At 47.0% G+C, this 14,444-nt stretch overlaps 1 protein-coding gene and 1 long non-coding RNA gene across 4 annotated transcripts; one reads left to right on the top strand and one right to left on the bottom strand.

The window, feature by feature from the left end:
- Positions 1–1,145: 1,145 nt before the first annotated feature.
- LOC127918193 (fas apoptotic inhibitory molecule 1-like) lies at positions 1,146–2,698 on the top strand. The gene is made up of 4 exons (XM_052501459.1): positions 1,146–1,484; positions 1,593–1,821; positions 2,280–2,329; positions 2,504–2,698. Exons 1-4 carry the CDS (start codon positions 1,368–1,370, stop codon positions 2,696–2,698), a joined length of 591 nt encoding a protein of 196 aa, XP_052357419.1. The 5' UTR covers positions 1,146–1,367.
- Positions 2,699–10,926: 8,228 nt separating this feature from the next.
- On the bottom strand, positions 10,927–13,132 carry LOC127918189 (uncharacterized). Of its 3 annotated transcripts, none has more exons than XR_008099390.1 (3): positions 12,327–13,132; positions 11,811–11,990; positions 10,927–11,687 (listed from the first exon to the last, which is right to left on the bottom strand). It is a non-coding gene; the product is annotated as an uncharacterized LOC127918189 (long non-coding RNA). The 3 variants fall into 3 exon arrangements; XR_008099389.1 differs by having other exon boundaries at positions 12,237–12,346; XR_008099391.1 differs by lacking the exon at positions 12,327–13,132 and adding an exon at positions 12,111–12,206.
- Between the last annotated feature and the right edge of the window lie 1,312 nt (positions 13,133–14,444).

Genomic DNA, 14,444 nt, shown 5'->3' on the forward strand with positions numbered 1-14,444 from the left:
AAGAAGGTATAGGCATCACCTAGGCCTGGCTCAAGAAGGTATAGGCATCACCTAGGCCTGGCTCAAGAAGGTATAGGCATCACCTAGGCCTGGCTAAAGAAGGTATAGGCATCACCTAGGCCTGGCTCAAGAAGGTATAGGCATCACCTAGGCCTGTCTAAAGAAGGTATAGGCATCACCTAGGCCTGGCTCAAGAAGGTATAGGCATCACCTAGGCCTGTCTAAAGAAGGTATAGGCATCACCTAGGCCTGGCTCAAGAAGGTATAGGCATCACCTAGGCCTGGCTCAAGAAGGTATAGGCATCACCTAGGCCTGTCTAAAGAAGGTATAGGCATCACCTAGGCCTGTCTAAAGAAGGTATAGGCATCACCTAGGCCTGTCTAAAGAAGGTATAGGCATCACCTAGGCCTGGCTCAAGAAGGTATAGGCATCACCTAGGCCTGTCTAAAGAAGGTATAGGCATCACCTAGGCCTGGCTCAAGAAGGTATAGGCATCACCTAGGCCTGGCTCAAGAAGGTATAGGCATCACCTAGGCCTGTCTAAAGAAGGTATAGGCATCACCTAGGCCTGTCTAAAGAAGGTATAGGCATCACCTAGGCCTGGCTAAAGAAGGTATAGGCATCACCTAGGCCTGGCTAAAGAAGGTATAGGCATCACCTAGGCCTGTCTAAAGAAGGTATAGGCATCACCTAGGCCTGGCTCAAGAAGGTATAGTCATCACCTAGGCCTGTCTAAAGAAGGTATAGGCATCACCTAGGCTTGGCTCAAGAAGGTATAGGCATCACCTAGGCCTGGCTCAAGAAGGTATAGGCATCACCTAGGCCTGTCTAAAGAAGGTATAGGCATCACCTAGGCCTGTCTAAAGAAGGTATAGGCATCACCTAGGCCTGGCTCAAGAAGGTATAGGCATCACCTAGGCCTGGCTCAAGAAGGTATAGGCATCACCTAGGCCTGTCTAAAGAAGGTATAGGCATCACCTAGGCCTGTCTCAAGAAGGTATAGGCATCACCTAGGCCTGGCTCAAGAAGGTATAGGCATCACCTAGGCCTGGCTCAAGAAGGTATAGTCATTCACTGTAGAAGTCTCACATACAAATGACCTCTGGCAGTAATTGGATTGAAAGAGGTCTTGCAGCAATAAGCCTCTTACAGTATTGCAGTTTGCACTTGTTGCTGAGCAGGCAGAGCAAAGCAGAGCAGATCCAGGACAGTTTGATGGACACACGGGCTAACATTGCTTAATAACTGCCTATAGGATGAGATTTGAACTACAACCTTGGTTTGAAACGAGGATAGCGTCGATGGGACATATATAATCATTTCCAGTTAGGCCTACAGGCTTTATACCCCTGCAAGGTCAGTCAAGATGATGGCCGGAGATGTTGTTGGTATCTGGGAGGTGGCGTTAAGCGATGGGGTTTACAGGATTGAGTTTGAACACGGCACGGCGACAGGGAAGAGGGTTGTTTGGATCAATGGACAGGTACGTAGGCCCTGAAACATATTCCTTCTTAAAATCTCTAAGGTGTTATTGAGTAGTCAGAGCTATGTACAGAAGGCCTATGGCTGTCTGATTTGCTTTCTTCCTCAGGAGGTGCTCAGAAGAGATTGGATGTTCAAACTGGTTGGAAAGGAGACCTTCACAGTGGGAGGCATGGAAACAAAAGCAACAGTAAACATTGAGGCTATCAGTGGCTTTACCTACGAGTACACCTTGGAGATTGATGGCAAGAGTCTCCAGAAGTTCATAGATAACAGATCCAAAGTCACTAAGACGTGGGTGCTGCAAGTGGATGGTGTTGACTGCAGGATTGTCCTTGGTAAGGCTCAAAAAACAAGAAGCATGTTCTTTCCTATGAGCATTGAGCAATATTTCAGTGTCTATTCCAGCTACACTGTCTATTCTAAAAAGTCTATAAAAACAATAGTTGGCTGTGTGTAAGGCAACATGCAGGTCAGCGCTGTTCTGAGGAGTATAATCTATTTAGGGGAACACTTTTGGGCGGGCTATTTTAAGCCATGCGAGCAACCTGATTGGAAGGGACACTGTCCTTTGTAGCCTATAGCAGAAAGCTCCATGTGACATGAATAAACAAAGCAGGGGAGTCTGCACTGTGTGATGTTATGATGCTCTTGTGGATGTGTAATGCACACTGGTAAATCACTAGCAATCATTCCAATGCACTGCATGGTGCTTCTGTCCTGTAGGCCTATGGTGAAAAATATGATGCAAGCAATACTAATAATACACTAAATTACTACTGTATGGTTTCAACAGAAAAGGACACAATGGATGTATGGTTCAATGGGCAGAAAATGGAGACCGAGGTACTTTTTCAACCTCTTATGGAATTGAATGTGAAGTTATTGTGTCCATGTATGTTGCATACATACATAGGCCAAGGTTCTGGTTTAACATGATTCACTAATGTTTTGGTCCATACTTTAGTCATCCCAGTCCTCTATGGATATTTATGTACCGTCTCTTATTGTCGGCTATAGGGAGAGTTTGTGGATGACGGAACAGAGACACACTTCACGGTGGCAGACCATGAATGCTGCATCAGGCTTTCAGTGGGAAGAAGAGAGCTGGGTCCATTACTTAATGGTGGATGGGGAAGCAGATTGAAGAAGAGAGCTGGCATCGTCCATTACTTAATGGTGGATGGGGAAGCAGTGGCCGGCTGGACAGATTGAAGAAGAGAGCTGGCATCGTCCATTACTTAATGGTGGATGGGGAAGCAGTGGTGGATGAAGAAGAGAGGGGTCCATTACTTAATGGTGGATGGGGAAGCAGTGGCCGGCTGGACAGATTGAAGAAGAGAGCTGAACTTTTCATGTCAGGAATCTGAAATGTTGGATAAATCCTATGGAAATATACATGAGGAGGCAGCCTCAGGGATGAGTGAGTGGCATTGAACCAAGATATCAATCGACTCAAGGTCTCTGTACTGTTACTAGATTTTCATAGATGGGATCAATATTTTTATGGTGGAACTAAGGAGTATTATCTTTCTGATAACGAGGTTGTGTAAGTCAATTAATCAAAGGAAATATGTAAATATTTAACATTTCAAATCAATCAATAAAATATAGCAATACAATTTTTAGTTTTTAGTGTAATCATGTATGATCTTTGCTTGTTTATGCAGATGCTACGCTATATTGCACTAATTTGCAAGCCAAATGTATCTCTTCTGAAATATGAATACCTTAGAGCTCCATATATATGGCTAAATTAATGTTATATATTGGCATATACTGTGCATGTGAGTGAACATTCTTCAAATGCCGAGAAACAGATGCGCAGCCTCTGCGCAATAAGTACATTCAAGAACGCGACGCCTCTGAACCAGCCAATGCGTTATATGGTTGCCGCCATAGAGATAGATTGAAAACTCTAGTGCCCAAATGAACTATCGTGCCCAAATGCCTATTTTAGCATGGACATTGCCATTGAGGACTTTCACCATTTTAAAGAAGTCAACTGGGTGGGACTTCCTATGTGTTAATCCAGGTCACCAGGAGGGATCAGCCGATGAATTATACCCCCGTGAAAACATTCCAGAAATGCAGGTGGCAATAAATCGCTGACTTTATACCTGTTAAAACAACACACTCCAGGTGGCAGTATGCACCCGTTCAGTTTGTTTGCCAACTCATAGAAGTAGTAGAATAAGAAAATGAACTACTTCGAAATGGAGATGGACGCAATGGCTCTCTCTGCCTGTGATCTCACAGATACCATAATATGACAGATACAATGATGCGATGTCTATCTAAGTCTATGTGTTGCAGCGGACGTTTTCCAGAAGGAAACGTTCAGGGAATGACGTCCAATGATACAGACGGGATGGATTTCAACCCAAGAGGAAGGGGAAAGCACCTATGTCTGCCGATCAACTAGAGCAATCTGTAAAATATATATTGCTCTCATCGCAATAAGTAGCCACATTTGTATTGTGTCTTGGAATTTTCGGCAACTGCATGCGCCCAGTGTTTGGACCAAATCCGGACTGTTGGGGGAGTTTTGCGCCTGCTTTTGCACGCTAAACAAAACAACGAACGAGGACTTGGCTGCGCAGAACACACATCCAGCCACGATTAGTAACTATTTAGCTAGTTATGTAGATTGCTTTTGGCAGGTTTGCCTGGGTACATAACTACATTGGTTTATTTGCATGTTTGTGAAGAAAAGCTCAAACAGATTGGTCGGTCTAAGGAGAGAATGATAGGGGTTTGAGAAATTCAGAGTTTTGTCCCCGGCTTGTACGTTAGCTACTGCTAGCTACCGAGTTAGCAAATGCCAAAGGGCCTATTTAGCAAGCATTTTCAAACCTTTCCAGCGTTTGAGAGTTATGACATGACTGCAGTACAGTACTTACCTGTTTGCTGGATTGCTACTATTCATACACACGCTAATATTCGTGAATAGGGTTTTTACTTCCACACTCCGTGAGGGACGGAGCAAGGATATGGGGAAGCGTTGCTCAGCCGACTACTACTGTCACTCCTCCAGGATTTCGAATCAGGAGAGCCCGGGTCGGTTGTTTGGACTCACGGATAACCAGCTAGCTACATGGACTCACTGACAAGTAACTGCTGTTTCATTTCAAGCCATATTTGCAGTTTGAATCAAGTAGCTCGCTATCGACAAATTATTTGGCGTGCCTCACCCACAATATTGTGCTGAGGACCACACCATTTGACCAGACCAGTCAACTCGTTTACCAGTCGTGAAAGGGCAAGAACAGAAACGACGCGCAAAATGAACTATCAGCAGCACCTTGCAAACTCGGCTGCCATTCGGTCTGAGATCCAGAGGTTCGAATCCGTCCATCCAAACATCTACTCCATATATGAACTGCTGGAGCGCGTGGAAGAGCCCAACCTGCAGAATCAGATTCGAGAACATGTCATCGCCATTGAAGGTAAGGCAGTAGGGGTGCATGTCGCTACAGGTGACATCGGTACATCACCATAACATGTTTTGCTCTGCACTCTCTAATCCTCTCAAATCTGTTTACTGCTGTGGTGTCGGAGTGTTGTATCGTTTTAATATGGTTACATCATGGCAGAGCTGCTATGTTGTATGTGAATGAATGAATGAATGAATAGGCCTCGGTTCCCTGATTGGCAACAATTGATTTCTCTATTGAGCTGTTTCAACAAGCACTTCGCCCAGCTGTATGACACTCGCATAACAATCAGTAGCTTGTCATTTGAATAACTTGCATGCAGAACTACATGAGGGGAAGCTCCGACCATCTGCTTTTCAAACTTCTCACACAGCTGGGCAGATGTTGGGCCACCACTATGTACTAGAAGGAGTGACATGCATTATCTCATGACCCTTTGATAATACATTGTCCTGTTATAATGGCGTCATCATATCGTGACTCATGGCTACTGCTTTTTTTACTCTATTGATTGACTGATGAAATGTCCAGCAGTATTGTAGTGAAGGTCTAGTATTGTTGTTGGTGAGAATGGCAACCGCCTTCTCTCATTCACTGTATAGACTGTTAATTTGCATATAAATGGGTGCTGTGCGGTAGGTAGGGTAGGGAGGTTGGGAGTTAGGGAGGACTTGCCAGACAGCCAGGTGTTGTTGACCCACTTTCCACTGATGTTGGAGCCAGCAGCAAAGAAGAGCAAGTGGAAAGTGTCACACATTGAGGTAACATAGCTGTTAACAACAAAAGGTGTATGCGGTGGGTGTGATCAGTGTGTGGGTGTGTGACTGACTGAGGCTAGGGTTATCCCACCGACATCACTAACTATGTGTGTGTGTGTCCTACATGTACCCTCTGGACACAGTGAGGGGAGGGTGGCTACCTGCCGGGACTTGCTCTCTAGTACCTGGACCTGTCCTGTCAGAGGTACAAAGGAACTGGCTGGAGTGGGCCTCCTGAATGGAGGAACTGAGAAGCAGAGTGTGGTCTGGAAGGAACTGGCTGGAGTGGGCCTCCTGAATGGAGGAACTGAGAAGCAGAGTGTGGTCTGGAAGGAACTGGCTGGAGTGGGCCTCCTGAATGGAGGAACTGAGAAGCAGAGTGTGGTCTGGAAGGAACTGGCTGGAGTGGGCCTCCTGAATGGAGGAACTGAGAAGCAGAGTGTGGTCTGGAAGGAACTGGCTGGAGTGGGCCTCCTGAATGGAGGAACTGAGAAGCAGAGTGTGGTCTGGAAGGAACTGGCTGGAGTGGGCCTCCTGAATGGAAGAACTGAGAAGCAGAGTGTGGTCTGGAAGGAACTGGCTGGAGTGGGCCTCCTGAATGGAGGAACTGAGAAGCAGAGTGTGGTCTGGAAGGAACTGGCTGGAGTGGGCCTCCTGAATGGAGGAACTGAGAAGCAGAGTGTGGTCTGGAAGGAACTGGCTGGAGTGGGCCTCCTGAATGGAGAACTGAGAAGCAGAGTGTGGTCTGGAAGGAACTGGCTGGAGTGGGCCTCCTGAATGGAGGAACTGAGAAGCAGAGTGTGGTCTGGAAGGAACTGGCTGGAGTGGGCCTCCTGAATGGAGGAACTGAGAAGCAGAGTGTGGTCTGGAAGGAACTGGCTGGAGTGGGCCTCCTGAATGGAGGAACTGAGAAGCAGAGTGTGGTCTGGAAGGAACTGGCTGGAGTGGGCCTCCTGAATGGAGGAACTGAGAAGCAGAGTGTGGTCTGGAAGGAACTGGCTGGAGTGGGCCTCCTGAATGGAGGAACTGAGAAGCAGAGTGTGGTCTGGAAGGAACTGGCTGGAGTGGGCCTCCTGAATGGAGGAACTGAGAAGCAGAGTGTGGTCTGGAAGGAACTGGCTGGAGTGGGCCTCCTGAATGGAAGAACTGAGAAGCAGAGTGTGGTCTGGAAGGAACTGGCTGGAGTGGGCCTCCTGAATGGAGGAACTGAGAAGCAGAGTGTGGTCTGGAAGGAACTGGCTGGAGTGGGCCTCCTGAATGGAGGAACTGAGAAGCAGAGTGTGGTCTGGAAGGAACTGGCTGGAGTGGGCCTCCTGAATGGAAGAACTGAGAAGCAGAGTGTGGTCTGGAAGGAACTGGCTGGAGTGGGCCTCCTGAATGGAGGAACTGAGAAGCAGAGTGTGGTCTGGAAGGAACTGGCTGGAGTGGGCCTCCTGAATGGAGGAACTGAGAAGCAGAGTGTGGTCTGGAAGGAACTGGCTGGAGTGGGCCTCCTGAATGGAGGAACTGAGAAGCAGAGTGTGGTCTGGAAGGAACTGGCTGGAGTGGGCCTCCTGAATGGAGGAACTGAGAAGCAGAGTGTGGTCTGGAAGGAACTGGCTGGAGTGGGCCTCCTGAATGGAGAAACTGAGAAGCTGAGTGTGGTCTGGGCAGGGGGAGATTTCTTTGGTCCTCGAGTGCTGTTGGCACTGGGGATCAACATTGGCCAGGTTAATGGTACTGATTGGAGTGTGTGGGTTGAGCGGCTGTTCTTCTCTCCTGGCTTGATGGTCAGTAGTAGAAGCTGAGGACTGGTTTGAACAAGATCAGTCAGGACCACTGTTGGTCTGGGGCTCCGCCAATACTCCAGAAATACCATTAAACTAACTGGTTGGGAAGGGCTCGTACGTAAGCATTTCACTGTAAAGTCTACACCGGTTGTGTTCGGCCCATTTCACCTATACACTTTGATATGATTTAGGGCTGTATCATATGTTCTGAGATGGGACACCGGTTGTGTTCGGCCCATTTCACCTATACACTTTGATATGATTTAGGGCTGTATCATATGTTCTGAGATGGGACACCGGTTGTGTTCGGCCCATTTCACCTATACACTTTGATATGATTTAGGGCTGTATCATATGTTCTGAGATGGGACACCGGTTGTGTTCGGCCCATTTCACCTATACACTTTGATGTGATTTAGGGCTGTATCATATGTTCTGAGATGGGACACCGGTTGCTTTTCTCCTGGATGTTTTATTAAGTCCAGTTGTTACCATGTATGCTTGTTTTGTTTACCAAATGTTGTCGTCCATGTGTGCACTGTAGCATGTGTTCTGATTCTATTATATATTTGAATAATCTTCGAGAAGGATAGCTCTGTCACAGTAGCCTGGAACATTCTGACAGAGATTCTAGTTCTCTAAACATGTCAGATGACCAAATGCTTTTCTGATGGAGAACCCAGCATCATGTTTGTAAACATGTGGTTGGATTGTAGATCAGGTTGGTTGGGATTAGAGCCTGGCTGTCGTTTTCAGGATCCTTGAATGACATCTCACCGAACACTTGTCTGACAGATGGCAAATCCACTCTGAAAACTGCTACGTCACACTTCCTTTATCTTTCAAACCCAGCCAGGACAACTGTCACTCCTGACAGAATGACTGATATCTAGGGAGAGAGAGAGTGATGGAGGGCGGTGGAGAGAAACAGAAAGGAATTGAGGGAGAGGGAAGAGAGACAGAAAGAAACAGTGATCCAGAGAGAGCGATACGGGAGGAAGAGTGAGGGAGAGATGGGGCTGTGAGGGAGAGATGGGGCTGTGAGGGAGAGATGGGGCTGTGAGGGAGAGATGGGGCTGTGAGGAGAGATGGGGAAAAGAGGAGAGATGGGGCACCGAACAAAAGAGAATTTATGTAATGCCTGTGATGGCTGACTGATGTCCTGGCTGACTGATGTCCTGGCTGACTGATGTCCTGGCTGACTGATGTCCTGGCTGACTGATGTCCTGGCTGACTGATGTCCTGGCTGACTGATGTCCTGGCTGTAATAATAAGTGCGGGTGCCTTTTAAAGTGTTTTTAGTCCGTTATGCAACCATGGTGTGTGTGTGTGTGTGTGTGTGTGCAGGTTTTACAGAGTTGTACTGCTGAAGGATGCTGATGTCACTGACATCCTATTTTCTCCATATTAGTGTACTACGTTTGATCAGGGACACTGGTCAAACGTAGTGCACAATATAGTGAATAGGGTGTCGGCGGCGGCAGGCAGGTAGCTTAGCTGTTAAGAGTGTTGGGCCAGTAAGGGAAAGGTTGCTGGTTCAAATCCCGGAGCAGACGAGGTGAAAAATCTATCAATGTGCCCTTGAGCAAGGCACTTAATCCCAATCACTCCTGGTAAGAGTGTCTGCTAAATGACTAAAATGTAAATGTAAAATGTGTCATTTCAGACTCCGCATACCCTGATCTCTGTATTCTGCTGCATTTGTTCCTGCTAAATCACATCCATCCCCAGACAGCAGTACAGCACTACATCACACTGCTCTCCCCACATTCTGACTGCTGAGGTGAGGAAGGAACTGACACAATGTTCTGTTTCCCAGTAAAATAATAGTTTTTAGTTTTTGCTGACCAGTTTTGCATTGTTCTGTTGGCACCAAGTGGCTGGTTCAGTAATGTTCTCAGTTCATCAGCATCATGGTCTTTGTCATACAGAAACATTATAGCTACTCTTTAGAATGATCAATCAATGAATCATCAGGATGCCATCATCTGTAAGGAAAGGACTTTGCAGTTTGTCAGACTGTGTTTCCTACCTCAGTCTATGCATTGAGGTCGCTAGAGATGATTGTTACCACGAAGCAAAGGTCCTGTTTGTGACATGGTTGATGCTAACATGCTTCTGACACATGCTGAGATTCCTTCACATTTATGCTCCTCACCAGACAGACAGGTAACATGATCTCTGGCCTCCCCACCAGGCAGACAGGGAACATCATCTCTGGCCTCGTCACCAGGCAGACAGGGAGCATGATCTCTGGCCTCGTCACCAGGCAGACAGGGAACATCATCTCTGGCCTCGTCACCAGGCAGACAGGGAACATCATCTCTGGCCTCGTCACCAGGCAGACAGGGAACATCATCTCTGGCCTCCCCACCAGGCAGACAGGGAACATGATCTCTGGCCTCCCCACCAGGCAGACAGGGAACATCATCTCTGGCCTCCCCACCAGGCAGACAGGGAGCATGATCTCTGGCCTCGTCACCAGGCAGACAGGGAACATCATCTCTGGCCTCCCCACCAGGCAGACAGGGAACATGATCTCTGGCCTCCCCACCAGGCAGACAGGGAACATCATCTCTGGCCTCCCCACCAGGCAGACAGGGAACATGATCTCTGGCCTCCCCACCAGGCAGACAGGGAACATGATCTCTGGCCTCCCCACCAGGCAGACAGGGAACATGATCTCTGGCCTCCCCACCAGGCAGACAGGGAACATCATCTCTGGCCTCCCCACCAGGCAGACAGGGAACATGATCTCTGGCCTCCCCACCAGGCAGACAGGGAACATGATCTCTGGCCTCCCCACCAGGCAGACAGGGAACATGATCTCTGGCCTCCCACCAGGCAGACAGGGAACAACATCTCTGGCCTTTCACCAGGCAGACAGGGAACATCATCTCAGTTCCCAGGCAGACAGGGAACATGATCTCTGGCCTCCCCACCAGGCAGACAGGGAACATCATCTCTGGCCTCCCACCAGGCATGACAGGGGCCATGATCTCTGGCCTCCCACCAGGCAGACAGGGAACATGACTGGCCTCCCCACCAGGCTTTGATCTCTGGTCCCACCAGGCAGACAGGGAACCATCACCAGGCAGACAGGGAACATGATCTCTGGCCTCCCCACCAGGCAGACAGGGAACATGGTCTCTGGCCTCCCACCAGGCAGACAGGGAACATGATCTCTGGCCTCTCCACAAACCCCTGAGTGTACAAAACATTAGGAAAACACCCCTTTTCCCTTCATAACCAGTTCCTCAGGTCCTAAAGGTGTTGTTCCACAGGGATGCCATTCAACCTTCCCACAATGTGTCAAGTTGTCATGTCCTTTGGGTGGTGAACCATTCATACACACGGGAAACTGTTGAGCGTGGAAAACCCCAGCAGCGTTGCAGTTCTTGACACAAACCGGTGCACCTGGCACCACCTCCATACCACTTAAATCTTTTGTCATGCCCATTCACCTTCTAAATCACACACACACACACACACACACACACACACAATCTGTGTCTCAATTGTCCCAAGGCTTAAAAATCCTTCTTTAACCCGTCTTCTCCGCTTCATCTACACTGATTGAAGTGGATTTAACTGGTGACATCAATAAGGGATTATAGCTTTCACCTTCATTCACCTGTATATCGGGATATTACTTCTGACAAAATATTGTACTGTTTTGACAATATGACAATATTATTTTTGCGCTACTTGGCTGTACCTGCACTAAAACTCCAGTGTGTTTCTTTCATAGTTTCATAGTTTGTTCTCATCTTCTTTTTAAATAGTAAGACATGTCTTCAGCACTTTTATTTCCCCGACTGATCAACAGCAGTTCTCATGTCTCTCCCTCGTCCCTCTGCAGCAGACATGTGGTGAGCAACATGTTTGGAACATCGAAATCGCAATAAAAATCACAGTATCAAATCGCAATACATATAAGAATCATGAGAATCGCATAACATATCGGCACCTAAGTATGGTGATAATATGGTATCGGCACCTAAGTATGGTGATAATATGGTATCGGCACCTAAGTATGGTGATAATATGGTATCGGCACCTAAGTATGGTGATAATATGGTATCGGCACCTAAGTATGGTGATAATATGGTATCGGCACCTAAGTATGGTGATAATATGGTATCGGCACCTAAGTATGGTGATAATATGCTATCGGCACCTAAGTATGGTGATAATATGCTATCGGCACCTAAGTATGGTGATAATATGCTATCGGCACCTAAGTATGGTGATAATATGATAATATCGGCACCTAAGTATGGTGATAATATGGTATCGGCACCTAAGTATGGTGATAATATGGTATCGGCACCTAAGTATGGTGATAATATGGTATCGGCACCTAAGTATGGTGATAATATGCTATCGGCACCTAAGTATGGTGATAATATGCTATCGGCACCTAAGTATGGTGATAATATGCTATCGGCACCTAAGTATGGTGATAATATGCTATCGGCACCTAAGTATGGTGATAATATGCTATCGGCACCTAAGTATGGTGATAATATGCTATCGGCACCTAAGTATGGTGATAATATGGTATCGGCACCTAAGTATGGTGATAATATGGTATCGGCACCTAAGTATGGTGATAATATGCTATCGGCACCTAAGTATGGTGATAATATGGTATCGGCACCTAAGTATGGTGATAATATGCTATCGGCACCTAAGTATGGTGATAATATGCTATCGGCACCTAAGTATGGTGATAATATGCTATCGGCTAAGTATGGTAAGTATGGTGATAATATGCTATCGGCACCTAAGTATGGTGATAATATGCTATCGGCACCTAAGTATGGTGATAATATGCTATCGGCACCTAAGTATGGTGATAATATGGTATCGGCACCTAAGTATGGTGATAATATGCTATCGGCACCTAAGTATGGTGATAATATGCTATCGGCACCTAAGTATGGTGATAATATGGTATCGTGAGGTCCCTGGCATTTCCCAGCCCTAGCAGGCAGGTAACCTGATCTCTGGAGGTAGTTGTTTACACATGTTATGTAGTCTACAGTTCACATGGTGCTTCATGTCTCCATGCATAGGCTATCAGATCTCTTCAGCAACGTGTGTGTGTGTCAACCTCTGCGTCTACCTCGCTGTGGAATCCCTCCTTTAGTGTAACCTGGTGTGAAACAAACCAGAGCCTCACTTTGTTCAGTGGATCAGTATTACAACAGCTCCCCACAGTGGGTTAACCACCTGGACCCCCCTCACTGGGCGGACCGGGCGGCACGCTGCAGTTCTCCAATCTAACCTATGACCAGATCCTAGGCTAATAAAGGAGAGGACAGATAAGAGGAATGGGACAACGATGGGAGAGATGAGGCTGATAAAGGCCAGTGCTTGAAGGGATAATAATCTGTAGGAAAAGGTCAAATCATCTGTAGAGGCTAACAATAGTGTGTGTTAGATGAACAGCAGGACATGGAGATAAAAGCTCCCTCTTTCTTGTTGTGTAGCAGCTGGCTGAGCTTTTCCCTCCTCCCCCTATGATGCAGAGCACAGTCTCAGGGGCCTTCTCATTGGACAGGGCTGAGGTAAGGTCACCTATGAGTGGCTGTGTGGCTCAATTTATCCCGCCCGCTGCTCTCGCTGTCATCGCTTTCTCTCATCCAGGAGCTGGGAAAACAACACACACACACACACACACACACACACTGACACCAGCCTGCCTCAGACAGGGCGACCATTAGACAGGACAGACAGACAGACATCAGCCATCCATGAGAGTTTGCCATCCATGAGTTTAGCTGGATGCTACTCAGGATGCATCAGCAACCACAACAGACACACACGTACAGTCAACCCACAATGTTTGAGTTTCAGACAGTCTGTGATCCATGTATTTTTATGTGTAAGGCTCGTTCCTTCCCCCTCAAACCAGTATGACTCCTTCCTCTCACACAGGCTTCATCCCCTCCTGCCGACATGGAAGGCATTTACATTTTGATGACCATTAAGTCTCTCTGAAGTGCCCACTTCCTCAGGGTCCAAATTGTATTGAACAGACCGTTTCAATTGGACTTCAGCGGGCCGGAGTGAAAAGCCCTGGCTCGATCTCTTTAGACTTGATTAGGAAGGAGCCCTGGAGTGGTGCCTTGGTGGGTGAACAAGCCCCAGCTAGCAGCAGCCTAGTAGTGAGGGAGGAGGGCATATGGGGGTCCATATGCTAAAGAGGTTCCACTGTCTAGACTGTTTACAGGGATTAAGAAACTGGGTGAAGAGGACAATGCATATACAGTTATTATTTACTGGGGCCCAGTGGAGACTGGATTCATATACAGTTATTATTTACTGGGGCCCAGTGGAGACTGGATTCATATACAGTTATTATTTACTGGGGCCCAGTGGAGACTGGATTCATATACAGTTATTATTTACTGGGGCCCAGTGGAGACTGGATTCATATACAGTTATTACTTACTGGGACCCAGTGGAGACTGGATTCATATACAGTTATTATTTACTGGGGCCCAGTGGAGACTGGATTCATATACAGTTATTATTTACTGGGGCCCAGTGGAGACTGGATTCATATACAGTTATTACTTACTGGGACCCAGTGGAGACTGGATTCATATACAGTTATTATTTACTGGGGCCCAGTGGAGACTGGATTCATATACAGTTATTACTTACTGGGGCCCAGTGGAGACTGGATTCATATACAGTTATTACTTACTGGGACCCAGTGGGACTGGATTCATATACAGTTATTATTTACTGGGACCCAGTGGAGACTGGATTCATATACAGTTATTATTTACTGGGACCCAGTGGGGACTGGATTCATATACAGTTATACAGTTATTATTTACTGGGGCCCAGTGGAGACTGGATTCATATACAGTTATTATTTACTGGGGCCCAGTGGAGACTGGATTCATATACAGTTATTACTTACTGGGACCCAGTGGGGAGTGGATTCATATACAGTTATTATTTACTGGGGCCCAGT

Source organism: Oncorhynchus keta, unplaced genomic scaffold, assembly GCF_023373465.1.
Source record: "Oncorhynchus keta strain PuntledgeMale-10-30-2019 unplaced genomic scaffold, Oket_V2 Un_contig_13672_pilon_pilon, whole genome shotgun sequence".
NCBI lineage: Eukaryota > Metazoa > Chordata > Actinopteri > Salmoniformes > Salmonidae > Oncorhynchus > Oncorhynchus keta.

Coding starts and splice junctions, on each gene's coding strand:
- LOC127918193 (XM_052501459.1), top strand. CDS start 1,368: ATGATGGCCGGAGATGTTGTTGGTATCTGGGAGGTGGCGTTAAGCGAT. Junction 1,485..1,592: donor TTGTTTGGATCAATGGACAG/GTACGTAGGCCC, acceptor TTTCTTCCTCAG/GAGGTGCTCAGAAGAGATTG. Junction 2,330..2,503: donor GGCAGAAAATGGAGACCGAG/GTACTTTTTCAA, acceptor TGTCGGCTATAG/GGAGAGTTTGTGGATGACGG.